Here is a 12498-nt window from a genome sequence, read left to right as displayed (position 1 = left end):
CCGCTACCGCCAGCCTCGACGCCACCACCAGGCACGGCCTGAAGGTTGTTCCAACCAAGGGGTCTGGACCTGCCAATCACTCTCTCGGGAGTTCTAATAATAATACAGTATACGGTATGCACATGTTGCGTACTCACGAGAAAACAGTATTGCACCGTAGTTTTTACTCCACTGCGGTCGTTATATTGCTATTCAGATGCCGACACTGTATACGGAGTACAGCGTCTTGGGACGGGATCCGACGCTATGATAGACGGCAGATAGTTAAGCGAGGACCCAACAGAAAGATAACCGGCAATAGGTTATTTTAGTCTCCAGAGCTGTTTCGGATCATCGCTGACTATCGGAGTCGCGGGTAACTTTCTTTTTTCGCTCGCAAGTTGACTAGTCTACTACTACTACCATCCATCCACCACACCGACTTCTCCAGGATTAAAGGCGACTTCTCCAACGGACCGCAGAACCGAAGGTAGGGAAAGGCTGTACGACCGTCCGCTGCGTACATTCTATCTACTCTCAATATCAGGCTCTACTTACCTGACCTCGAGAATTTCCCTGGTATCGACGTGGAAACCATTTGTCGTCTTCGTCACCCTGGGACTCGATACGCACGCAGAGTTCCTTGCTATGACGCCCATTGCCAAGAGCAATGTGGCTTACTGAATGACGGTAACTTCGAGCGAGGCTTCCTTTGTGGTTCACGTCAGCAGATCAGTCGTTTTGATGGTTATAACCCTGCTATACTGGTGTAAATTGTACAGTACCACGTCCTCTCGTTGATAGTATTTTCTCCGCATTCGATCACCTACAGATGCAGCCATGTGATGACCGTATGGTGTGGTTGGATGTGAATGGAAGCGGAGTTTTACGAGTCGAATAAACTTTCGCTTTATTGCCCTAGTCAGTTCACTAAGGAACGTCCCCCTAGACCGTGAAGTCGAGTGCATGAACAAGTAACAATAAAAACAAATTACAGCTTCCAAAAACGATGCCAGCCGAGGGAGCGCTGATCTTTGCGTGTAGCGCAGCCCGTAATCGAGATGTGCACTATCTAACTACGTACCACGCCCAAGATCTGCTAGTTTACCCATTCCATTATCAGAGAAGAAGCGAGGAATTGACGCTGAATCGGATTCGTTCCGCATCGGCAATATTTGCCCTGTGAACTTGGTCTCTTCGACTGTGAAAATGAAGATCCCATCATACCGCACCAACCATAGGAGAGTGTTCGTTTCATGCCAAGCAGTGCTTCGAGTCTTCGCATAGGATGCTTTTATCCACAGATGAGAATCAACAGACGGTCGACTTCGAGTCCAATTTCCAGGACGGTGATGAAGCCTTGACCACTCCTCGTTCAGAGACCCTTTAGGAACTTGAATACTCCGCAATGGAAAGCAGGACGTTTTCTAGCGTAGCACGGTTCATCCAGCAGCGATCTGGTTGTATGCACCGTTTTTGGAGATCTTGCGTCTTGTCCATTGAGCCATGTCAGTTAATTGAGAACAATCCGGTTCCGGGGGTCGTCGATGCTTTGCTTCTCCGCAGCGCCGTGATCGTTAGAGGCGCAAGATTTACGGAAGATATTATGATGGAGACGTCGTATGGAGAAGATTGGAGGTTCTTCATCGGCTGTTGTTAGGTATGGGAACATAAGATGCTCTCTCATGGTGGCGGGCATTCTTTCTCGGGCCTGAGGCACCTAGATCTCCCAATCGTGGCCCGCCAGTTGGACGAGATTAGACACGGGGTTATTATCAAAGCAAGAATAGAGGTTGAACTAGTTAAGCGGAGTATACATAACTACTCCGTACTCTCTGCTGAAGCCTGAATCTGCTCTCTCAACGTCCGGGGCGCACGAGGGAAACCCGCATTCCGCCCGCCCATACCACGTTCCCACGTGCATTCCCGACAGAATGTCTCGCAGGCCTTAGCTATACATGTCACCAGCTGTCGGACACGAGAGTCATTTTTGCAGCCAGCGTCTGATACAGATAGCTACTTGCTCTATCTAGCTGTATATATAGCCATGGAAGAGCATCGGGAGTGCCTGTTGCGAGCCGTGGTAGAGCTGGCTGGTCAGGGGCAGCTGGCAGCCGCTCATTGGCTGGTTCGCGAGGCTTGTTGACGGGCAGCCCACCGCTGGCACGGTCTGCCCCCTCTACGTCTCCAGCTCACCTTTATTCTCCATCTCTCCATCTGGGATTTTATTTTTCTCATTCAGGTTCGTCTTGATCTCGACGTGGTTGACGCTGGACGTCTAAGCTGACCGCCGTGTTTTTCTCTTGCAATTAGCACTACCATCATTCATCATGAGAGGCGAGGTACGAATGCACGGAATGTTGATATTTACTTCCCCCCGTTGAACCCCTGAGCGCATATCGACATGCTCTGCGGGGAGCGTTCGAGCCATTCAACACGACAGCAACATCTTTGATACGCCCAGTATACTGATATATATCTATATATATTTAGATCTGCCACATCCACATCGGTCAGGCCGGTATCCAGCTGGGTAACAGCGCTTGGGAGCTGTATGTGTTTCACCGCCATTCCACCTTCAGTGTCCTGAGAGTATCAAGTCAAACTGATTGCTTCGGTTAGGTACCTGCTGGAACATGGATTGAAGGCTGATGGTCGCCTGGACCCTGACGCGGGCGACATTGGTGAAACTGGCTCCTACGAGACCTTCTTCACCGAGACTAGCAACGGCAAATATGTGCCTCGCTCTATCTTCGTCGACCTCGACCCTTCGGTACGCATTGCACGCATGGAGACAAAAGAAAAATCAGGAGGGGCACATTGGCTGACTGTCGCAGCCTGTCGATGAGATTCGCACTGGAGAGTACCGCCAGCTCTTCCACCCAGAGATGCTGATCAACGGCAAGGAGGATGCTGCCAACAACTGTATGGAGAAACCTTTGGACTCGATGGAGGAACGTCCCCGCTAATATGTGCAGATGCTCGTGGTCACTACACCATCGGAAAGGAGCTGGCTGATGGTGTTATTGACCGTATTCGCCGTATGGCCGGTAGGTCTCCTGCCCCTGGAGATGTAATGGCGTTGGGCTGATCTGTGTAGACAACTGCACCTCGCTGCAGGGCTTCCTGATCTTCCACTCCTTCGGTGGTGGTACCGGTTCCGGTTTTGGTGCGCTCCTGCTGGAGCGTCTTGCCACGGACTACGGCAAGAAGTGCAAGCTCGAGTTTGCTGTGTACCCTGCCCCCCAGGTGTCTACGGCCGTTGTCGAGCCCTACAATGCAGTCCTGTCCACCCACAGCACCATCGAGAACTCTGACTGTACCTTCCTGGTCGACAATGAGGCTGTTTACGACATCTGCCGTCGTAACCTTGACATCCCCCGTCCCAGCTACGAGCACCTGAACCGCCTCATCGCTCAGGTCGTCAGCTCCATCACTTCCAGTCTGCGCTTCGACGGTGCCCTGAACGTCGACCTCAACGAGTTCCAGACCAACCTGGTCCCGTACCCTCGTATCCACTACCCTCTGATCTCTTACGCTCCTGTTGTCTCCAGCAACAAGAGCTCCCACGAGAGCTTCAAGGTCTCCGACTTGACCTTCCAGTGTACGTGTTGGACCATTTATACCCATGATATTAAGTAGCTGTCTGACTTTTAATCTTTTACCACAGGCTTCGAGCCTAACAACCAGATGGTTGTCTGCGACCCCCGCAACGGCAAGTACATGGCCGTGGCTCTGCTGTACCGTGGTGACGTTGTCACCCGTGACTGCACCGCGGCCATTGCCTCCGTCAAGGCCAGGGCGTCCTTCAACCTGGTTGAGTGGTGCCCGACTGGTTTCAAGATCGGTATTAACTACCAGAAGCCCATGCGTGTCCCCGACAGTGAGCTGGCGCCTGTCGACCGCTCCGTCAGCATGCTGTCCAACACGACCGCCATTTCCGAGGCCTGGAACCGTCTCGACCACAAGTTCGACCTCATGTACTCCAAGCGTGCCTTCGTCCACTGGTACGTCGGTGAGGGTATGGAGGAAGGTGAGTTCTCGGAGGCCCGCGAGGATCTGGCCGCCCTCGAGAAGGACTACGAGGAGGTCGCGAGCGACAACCTCGGTCCCGAGGAAGACGAGGAGGGTGTCGAATACTAATCGGAGTGATGATGATTGCGTAATTTTGAAGAATATTTCTGGCCATTCGCTGTTCCCATATTCCCCCCCAAATGGCTTGGTGTGTCTTATACTTCCTGTGAATGGAACCATACCCTTGTGTGTTTGGACATCATCTTTCCTCTCCTTCGGGACCAGTCGAGAAAGACAGCCCTTTATTGTTTCTGCTTTTGCGGTTCCAGCTCCTTCTATTCGAGACTTTTTCTTTCTAACCTTTCTGGGCATGTGTGACATCGAGTTGCATGTAGCTGTAAGAACAAAGAAATTGATTAAGAATTAGATATGGTCTTCTATCGTACCTCTTTTATATATCTATCCGGTGCTGGGGTTGAGACCCAGTAGTAAAAAGAAAGAAACTAACAACGAACGCTCTTATCTGTGTTGTGTTGTACATGTGGTGCTGCAAAAGTTAAAAAGGAAAACAGTGAAAAAACGCCGGGAAGAAAAGGTAAAAAGGAACAAAAGAAATCTAATTTTTCTCGCTCGCGATATCCATCTCGCGAAGAGTCTTCAAGGCGTGCTCATATGTCCACATAGTGACCGCGCTTGCGGGTGCCGCCTTGAACAGGCTCACGGTCAAGCCTCGATACAACCCGCGTACCCCCTGTGTCCGAAGGATCAGCTGGATTGTCTTGAAAACTCCGCGATATTCCGGGATATTCGCGTGCACGTATTTCGACCTGGTTGGCCCCTGCACTTGCAATCGCTTCCTGACTAGATCCAATGGGAATACGCCTGTCTTGGCCAGCACGCTCGCGACTACACCGGCGGCGGCATCCCCGGATCCGAAGGGCAGGTAGTCGTTGAACGATGCCATTGATGGCCGTAGGGTCTCGTATGTTGTGAAGAAAAGGCCCATATATGGCACAATCTGTCCGACAGCTGCACTGCATCCGCGGAAAAAGCCCAGCGGCCCCTCGTACCGAGCAATGTCCCGTACGGAGGACCAGAGGGAGGTATAGACACGCTCCTTCCCCTGCGCTGCAAAGCGCGTGCGCAATAGGTCAAGAGGATAAGTGGCTGCGGTCGCAACACCACCGGCGAAGGCGCCTGAGATAAAAGATTCGACGGAGGGAGGTAGGCGGTGCGGGTCTAGTTTCGACAGCGCTTGGGTTGTTGTACGGTAGGTGGTGAATTGGATGCCGCCGTAGCAGACGTAGAGGAGTTCTGCGGGAATGTTGCCTTTCCAAAGCCCCTATTGGAACAATCAATTTTGTCAGCCCAGATACATATCTCTAAGCCATTTCGCAATCTATCTGTTTCCAGCAATTGCGCACGTAAAGATGGATAAGACGTACAGTCAATCCCTCCTCACGGATGATCGCTCGCATTGTAGGGAGCGTCCCCTTATACACCGGACCTTTGAGGCCATGGATCGAAGAAGGATCCGATAACGAATGGATCTGCAACTGCAATCTGATCTTAACGACATCGAGAGGCGCAATGCAAAAGCTGGACTCCTTATCAGTTGGCCGTTCTGCGAGATTCGAGAAAGGATGGATGCGATCGATTCGTACCGTGAGACCAGACCAGCTATACCGCCCGCGAGGACGACTTGCCGTCTCGTGCCCTATTTTCCGCAGGGAAATCGGTTAGTATGGACTTCTTCAGGGTTGCGCAACGAACAGTTGTTATCTGACATACCTCATCTTTCAGGTGTTCTCCACCGCCCGACATGCATGTGATTATTGAAGGAGAATCCTCAAGAGAAGGAGTGTGTGTGTGTGAATTATTATTGAGCGTGATAGCACATTGAGACGCGACTGTGGAAGAGGAGAGGAAAAAAAAAACAAAACCTGGTGTTGATGTTGCTTGTTGATACCAGAAATAATGCTCCGCTTGCGTCGGGGAAATTCCAGCTTTCTCCTTTCGGTCTTTCCCAGGTCCAGCCTCCGGTGACGTCGCGGGATCCACGCACGCGGTGTATTATGATTACGGTAGCTACGATACTTACGCTGCTATCCGCGCCGTTGAAAACGTAACGTAGGTATCAGACAGTAATATGCTATCTATGCTTTCCCAGAGCGGAAGTTCCCGAGGTCCGTACTTTTAAGCTCCCCTCCTGTTGATCTTCTTCCTTTCTTACCTCCGCTGCATTCCTCATCTCTTACAACTCGCACGCGGCAATTGAAATGTCAGGATCATTCAGGGCTTTATTGCGCCCGGCGCAGCGTGCGCCATCTCGCATTCAATGCTATTCTCCCGGCTATAGCATTGCCCGCCGGAATATCCAACAATCTATACCCGGACGGGCGGCACAGGAGAGTGAACATGGGCCTGGGGAGTTAAACGACACGCCTATTCGGAAGATCCCAGTGGCACACGACGATCCCGTGCAGAAACAAAATCAAGAAAAAACCTCTCCCAGGAGTTTCTCCTTTCGCAGAAGACCAGTTCCCGAGCTAGAGGGCGACACACCTGAGGGGATTACGCTGCAACAGACCACTTTGCGTGTTGAGCTGGCGGGGAAGGAAGGGCAGAAGATTCAGAGAGGCGTAGACTATGCAACGCTGCGCGATGCTTGTTCCTGTGAGCGTTGTGTTGATCCACATTCGAAGCAGCGCAGCTTCCGGACCTCCGATATCCCATTGACTATCACGCCACGGAGTGTGAAATGGGATGGTGAGCAACTGGAGATAAAGTGGAGGAACGACATCACTGGTTATGATGAATCTCACACTTCCACGTACAGTGCGGAATTCCTGAGGTCTCCAGCTAGTTACAGCGTGGGCAATGCGACTGCTTCGCGCCACAGGATCTTCTGGGAGCGAGAGCGGATGCAGCGTGATCAGCACTGGATCTCGTTCGACGATTACGTGAATGATGATGCGAAATTCGCGACCGCTATGCGGAGATTGGCGCAGTTCGGTCTGATCTTCGTCAAGGACATCCCCGACTCACGCGAGATGGTCGAGCGTATTGCGACAAGGATGGGACCGCTGCGCAATTCCTTCTACGGGCTAACGTGGGACGTTCGGACAGTACCCCAGGCCAAGAATGTCGCATATACAAATCAGTTTCTCGGTTTCCACATGGACTTGATGTACATGAAAGACCCGCCGGGCTTCCAGCTGCTACACTGCCTGAAGAACTCCTGTGATGGCGGTGAATCTCTCTTCTCGGATGCCTTCGCTGCAGCTAGTCGGTTGCACAAGAAAAATGAACGTGCCGCGCAGCTCTTGCAGCAGTTTCGACTCAATTACGAATACGTCCACCAAGATCAGATCTACCACAACTCATGGCCTGTAATCGAGACCGCAGAGCCAGGTGCAAGCAGTCCCAGGCACTACCGCCATATCAACTACTCGCCTCCATTCCAGGGCCCGTTCCGTCCTGAGGGAAGTACGGGTCTGTGGAGTAAGAACTTCCGGGAATTCAGAAAAGCGCTCGCAGCTTTCACGAAGGAACTCGAGGATGAGCAGGCCATCTTCGAGCTGAAGCTGAACCCAGGCGAATGTGTGATCTTTGAGAACCGCCGTGTTGTGCATGCGCGTCGGTCGTTCAACACCGCTACAGGTGAGCGCTGGTTAGCAGGAGCCTATGTAGATGAGGACGCTGTCCTGTCCCGGTTCCGTGTCTGCAAGGCCACCCAGCCTGACGCGTGGAATTACGATCAGACCCGGGCCGATGATGAGATTGACAACTTGTCATAAGCAGATCTTCAGCGAGGCTATGGACTGGACGCATTCGAGGAGAAACCGCTGTAAAGGCGGCGAATGCTTCTCGACCATCAACATAACGTTTTGTATGTATAAACCTGCACATAGGAGAGATAAGAGAAAGAAAAAAAGGAAATACGCTCTGAACTATCTATCTACTTTGGCGTCTCTTTAAAAGGTTCAACATCTTAGGCTTTTGATTGATCGATGCTACTAGCATAGCATGGGAAAAGAGTACAGTGCCAGATCACCAAACCATGGTGATGATGTAACATGACAAAAAAAAAAAAAAAATATCAAGGCAATAGCTAGTTGGGTAACATTAGAGAGCTATCTAACAAATATATTGTTAAACACAACCAACATTTTATTGGAAATCATAAACAAATAAAGCTCGTCATCGCTAACGGAGAATTTAGAGATCTAAGACACAGAAAGAGGGTATGTACTGGATACGTGCAGAATCAGATAAATCAGTTCCGCATTTAGGAAACTGTAGCAGCGGGCTTGACGGCGAATTCCTTCAGGAAGTCGGGGTCAGCGGCGAGTTCTTCACGGACCTGTATCGTCGATAAATGGTTAGTATTGCAAACTAAGTTGATATGTGGGATTTTCAATGCAATTGGGAGGACTTACAATATCCAAACCACCCATCAATTCTCCCTTCACCCACAGCTGGGGGAAGGTCGGCCAGTCGGCGAATTCCTTCAGACCCTGCCTCACGTCCTCATCCGCGAGGATGTTGAAGAACCCATACTTCACTCCATTCTCACGTAGAATGCCGACCAGCTGCCGACTGAAACCGCACTGCGGCGCACTCGGGGTTCCCTTCATGAAGAGCATGACGGGCGCAGCCTTGACGAGCTCTGCCAGACGGGCAAAAAGCTGCTCCTTGCTCTGCGCTGGAGTGGCAGAGGTGCCGTTTGTGGCGGGGGTCTCAGTTGCGACACCGTTCTGTCCGTCTACACGAGGAGTAGCTGCCAAAGCAGGAGGGATCGTTGTTCCGGTCTTGGAACCACCCGCGGCGTTGCCGGCGTGGCGCTCAACTGCATCGCGGACCTTGATAGCATCGCTGCCGCTTACAGATTCAAGGACCTTGCCGTCACGGAGAAGGACGAGGAAGGGAACTGCAGTAACGTCATATTCCTCTGAAATATCCGGCAGTTCTTCCGCATTGATGGAGACGAAGGAGATGGTGGGCGGGTCTGTGACTGGGTAGGATGCGGCGAGGGTCGAAAGGACAGTGCGCATCTGCGCGCAGGGTGCAGCCCATGGGGTGTGGAAAGAGAGGACGACGAGCGTGGAGGGCTGAAGGGAGGCGAGGTGCGACGTGAAGTCGGACTCAGATGTAATCTCCCTGAGGGTCGACATGTTGGTGGTCGCGTGTGGCGGAGGTGAGAATCGATGGCGGGGACGGAGGGGTATCTAAAGGAGAGATGTGAACTGGATATCTCAATACCGGCTGGACACTTTCGGGCAGGTATTTCAACGAGGCGAATATACTGAAGGAGGATACCAGAGGATGAATTTTCTCAGCAGCCGGGAACAGATGGTCGGATCAGATAAGATCCAAATGGGAGGCAATTGCTGTGAGTTCTTGTCGATCCGGCGGCGTCTGATCGCGGAGAAATCTCGTCGGGGGTCGGAGAATCGTTGATGCGGAGTGACGCCATCGCCGTCGGCCCTCACTGGCCATCTGGGTAACTACCATACTCAAGCTTCATGGATATGGCATGGTAAATTAGTTGGTTATGGAGAAACATGGTGCATGTATTATTAATGGAATTTCTGCAGGAATACAGAATAAAAAGATCAATTATAGGTTCAGTTTCTTGCAGAGTATTCGATTTGATGATCACGTCCAATCAGCGGCAAGTTGCTCGTCAGCCATTTGAGAAAGCAATTGTTCAGCAACTGTTTTTTCATAGAGGGTACTCTCAAAGAAAGCCATCCTAATATTGCAGTAGTTTATTTAAACAGCCTTTGAGCCTAAGTCAATGTAGTGGCCAATATATTCCAAGGGCAACAGACAGTGGAACGGTTATCATCACGTGATACAGATAAAAGTCAACTTTCGCCTCCCGTTAATTCTGGCCAATCCATTCTAACATGGACATCGAAGACGGGAAATAATTCTAAAGCCCTGTATATCAATCGAGCGATCTACGAGGCTTCTGAACCACGCAACAGTCGTACTTTCATTTTTACTTTGGAAGTCGATGATAGATTGTTTGGAGTGAAGGACTTCTTCTGACCCAAATCAGCCGGCATCCTGCCAGCCATGACTATTGGAAAGAAACGCAAGCGCGGTGATACTAGGGATGAGGATGACCCGACAATGGGCCCTAGCGAAGGCTCAAATGGATTTGGAGTAGCTCAGACTCTTTCAGCTCTCCAGGCTTCCTCAATAGCTGCATCAGAGCAGACAGATAGCACTGCAGAGACAGAGAAAGCTGTCGATCAGAACGGTTCCACAGAGACCAGAGCCGTGAAGAAAAGACGCGGTGCTGATGGCGAGAAGACCAAATATCCGACTTTGACATATATTCATGGCAAGTTGCAATCTTCTATACGCATTGCCGACCTCCAAGGCCTGCTGCTCTACTGCTTCGCGGATGGTATTGCACCCCAATGGATTTCTGTGAAACATTCAGGTCATGTTCGGAAGGTCGTTGTTTTGATGGTCCCCGGGCTTGAACTGGGCATGTTTGACGGTACTATTCAGTTGGAACCAAAGCCAGTGGAAGAGACCACTCAGGCAGAGGAGCCCAAACAAGCCGATGGGAAGGATGAGGGAGAAGATCCAAAGGCCGAAGACTTCGTTAGGTGGAAGCAAGGCCTACCTCTGAGAGATCGATCTGAGCGCTTCAGTCCAAAGCCACTTTCAAAGGATACACTTCCCCAACCGTTGCAGCCTTTGGCTGATATGTTTCCCCATGTTTGGCCTGTTAAGGCACCTGGGGATTCGAAGTACAACAAGGTACACTCTCCTCTCCAGGCGATACTGTTATCTTCTTTGCCAAAAACCAAAGAGAGCAGCAATCAGGGTAAAGGGCCAAAACCACCAAGAGTGGACAAGAATTACGTTTCGCAACGAACCCCGGTTACGACATTCATCGCCTCACTCAGCGATCTCCGAGAGAATGACTACGTACTTCACCCAGCGCTCTTCCCTAGCGAGAAGGACCGGGACGCAGATCTCGAGGCCCGCAAGCGAGCTGGAACGTCTGCGGAAGAAGGCTGGGTTGACACGAATGTCCCCAGCCTGGCTGACGGCGATGTACCTGAAGCAGAGATTCAGCAAGGGAGCATGACGGCTGGCCGTCAAATACTTGCTCTGGACTGTGAAATGTGCATTACTGAAGGTGGAAAATCGGAGCTCACTCGTATCAGTCTCGTCAGCTGGGATGGCGAGGTAGTGCTGGATGAACTTGTCAAGCCCGAAAGACCTGTCATAGACTACCTGACGCGATTCTCTGGTATCACTAAAGAGAAACTGGATCCCGTCACTACGACTCTCCATGATATTCAGCAGAAGCTGCTTTCTATTCTTACTCCGCGATCTGTCCTTGTCGGACACTCCCTAAACTCCGACTTAAATGCGTTGAAGCTCACGCATCCCTTCATCATCGACACCTCCATCATCTACCCCCACCCGCGTGGACCACCTCTGAAGTGCGGACTCAAGTGGCTTACTCAGAAATATCTGGGCAAGGAAATCCAGAAGGGCATGGCTGGCCACGACTCAATCGAGGATGCGCGTGCGGTGCTCGAACTCGTCAAGCAGAAATGCGAGAAGGGCGAGCGCTGGGGCACCAGCGATGCTTCCAACGAGAGCATCTTTCGCCGTCTATCCCGCTCAGTTAAATCAGGGAAAGTCGGCTCTGGCGAAGGACGTACAGGCGCCGTTGTAGACTGGGGCAGTCCCGAGCGTGGCTTCGGCTCGCAGGCAACAGTTGCAATCGGTTGCAACACGGACGAGGACGTCGTAGCGGGCGTGAACAGGGCAGTCAACGGCGATGAGAACGACTCATCCATTCCAGCCGGAGGCACCGATTTCACCTGGGCTCGACTCCGCGAGCTCGAAGTCCTCCGCGGATGGTGCAATCGCCGTCCCGACCCCAACAATGCCAACGAGTCGACGAGCCTAGTTCCCCCGCCAGAGGAGACCACGCCCACCACGTCTGCTACCACAACTGGAGCCACGGCATCTGATCCGCCAGCAGAGGTGCTATCTCAAACCGTATCTCGCACGGTATCGAACATTGCTCAAATATACGATTCGCTCCCGTCCTGCACGCTGTTCATCGTATACTCTGGAACTGGCGACCCGCGTGAAGTGGGCCGTTTGCAGTCCCTGCACAAGAAATACCGCGAAGAATTCCAGTCACGGAAACCATGGGATGAGCTGAGTGTGAAATGGACTGATCGAGAAGAACAGGCCTTGAAAAAGGCATGTGAGAGAGCTAGGGAAGGATGTGGGTTTATGTGCGTGAAATAAAATATGTGATTCATTACTCTGAAGTGATATACACATTTCAGGATGGGATATCCGTACAAGCGCTGTCCTTGTCCTCGTCCTTTCCAATGGTTGGTTATAGATGTTTTAGATTTGGGAATTCTTCCCCGAGATTTGGATACAGAACAAGCAAGCCTTCATGGCGGTAGAAGAGCGTTTCATTCGGATTTCTGTAAGACT

At 51.5% G+C, this 12498-nt stretch overlaps 5 protein-coding genes across 5 annotated transcripts; 3 read left to right on the top strand and 2 right to left on the bottom strand.

Annotated features, from left to right (window-relative positions):
• Window positions 1-2155: 2155 nt before the first annotated feature.
• On the top strand, window positions 2156-4409 carry C8Q69DRAFT_459339 (tubulin alpha chain). Its single transcript, XM_028630068.1, has 7 exons — window positions 2156-2321; window positions 2473-2531; window positions 2602-2752; window positions 2817-2904; window positions 2958-3029; window positions 3080-3583; window positions 3650-4409. The coding sequence occupies exons 1-7, from the start codon at window positions 2310-2312 to the stop codon at window positions 4120-4122; spliced, it is 1359 nt and encodes a 452-aa protein (XP_028488205.1). The 5' UTR covers window positions 2156-2309; the 3' UTR covers window positions 4123-4409.
• On the bottom strand, window positions 4410-5974 carry C8Q69DRAFT_459338 (mitochondrial thiamine pyrophosphate carrier 1). The gene is made up of 4 exons (XM_028630067.1): window positions 5785-5974; window positions 5658-5710; window positions 5439-5592; window positions 4410-5335 (listed from the first exon to the last, which is right to left on the bottom strand). The coding sequence occupies exons 1-4, from the start codon at window positions 5815-5817 to the stop codon at window positions 4610-4612; spliced, it is 966 nt and encodes a 321-aa protein (XP_028488204.1). The 5' UTR covers window positions 5818-5974; the 3' UTR covers window positions 4410-4609.
• Window positions 5975-6143: 169 nt separating this feature from the next.
• Window positions 6144-8093, top strand: C8Q69DRAFT_459336 (putative gamma-butyrobetaine hydroxylase subfamily). The gene has a single exon (XM_028630066.1). It carries the CDS (start codon window positions 6273-6275, stop codon window positions 7791-7793), a length of 1521 nt encoding a protein of 506 aa, XP_028488203.1. The 5' UTR covers window positions 6144-6272; the 3' UTR covers window positions 7794-8093.
• Window positions 8094-8346: 253 nt separating this feature from the next.
• C8Q69DRAFT_459333 (putative thioredoxin) lies at window positions 8347-9570 on the bottom strand. Its single transcript, XM_028630065.1, has one exon. It carries the CDS (start codon window positions 9168-9170, stop codon window positions 8379-8381), a length of 792 nt encoding a protein of 263 aa, XP_028488202.1. The 5' UTR covers window positions 9171-9570; the 3' UTR covers window positions 8347-8378.
• A 195-nt stretch (window positions 9571-9765) lies between these two features.
• On the top strand, window positions 9766-12300 carry C8Q69DRAFT_429370 (putative exonuclease; the record flags this gene model as incomplete). The annotated part of the gene is made up of 1 exon (XM_028628468.1): window positions 9766-12300. Exon 1 carries the CDS (start codon window positions 10081-10083, stop codon window positions 12298-12300), a length of 2220 nt encoding a protein of 739 aa, XP_028488201.1. The 5' UTR covers window positions 9766-10080.
• Between the last annotated feature and the right edge of the window lie 198 nt (window positions 12301-12498).

The sequence above is a fragment of the Paecilomyces variotii genome (genome assembly GCF_004022145.1).
Source record: "Paecilomyces variotii strain CBS 101075 chromosome Unknown C8Q69scaffold_2, whole genome shotgun sequence".
Taxonomy (NCBI): domain Eukaryota; kingdom Fungi; phylum Ascomycota; class Eurotiomycetes; order Eurotiales; family Thermoascaceae; genus Paecilomyces; species Paecilomyces variotii.
The sequence above is the reverse complement of the archived record's forward strand: the minus strand, read 5'-3'. Positions and strand labels throughout refer to the sequence as shown.

Excerpts from the sequence above, each read along its gene's own strand:
- C8Q69DRAFT_459339 (XM_028630068.1), top strand. Across the intron at positions 2,532-2,601 it reads GGTAACAGCGCTTGGGAGCT|GTACCTGCTGGAACATGGAT; the intron begins GTATGTGTTTCA and ends TGCTTCGGTTAG. Across the intron at positions 2,753-2,816 it reads TCGTCGACCTCGACCCTTCG|CCTGTCGATGAGATTCGCAC; the intron begins GTACGCATTGCA and ends TGACTGTCGCAG.
- C8Q69DRAFT_459338 (XM_028630067.1), bottom strand. The coding sequence starts at position 5,817 with ATGTCGGGCGGTGGAGAACACCTGAAAGATGAG. Across the intron at positions 5,593-5,657 it reads ATAGCTGGTCTGGTCTCACG|CTTTTGCATTGCGCCTCTCG; the intron begins GTACGAATCGAT and ends TAAGGAGTCCAG. Across the intron at positions 5,336-5,438 it reads TCCGTGAGGAGGGATTGACT|GGGCTTTGGAAAGGCAACAT; the intron begins GTACGTCTTATC and ends TTGTTCCAATAG.
- C8Q69DRAFT_459336 (XM_028630066.1), top strand. The coding sequence starts at position 6,273 with ATGTCAGGATCATTCAGGGCTTTATTGCGCCCGGCGCAGCGTGCGCCA.
- C8Q69DRAFT_459333 (XM_028630065.1), bottom strand. The coding sequence starts at position 9,170 with ATGTCGACCCTCAGGGAGATTACATCTGAGTCCGACTTCACGTCGCAC.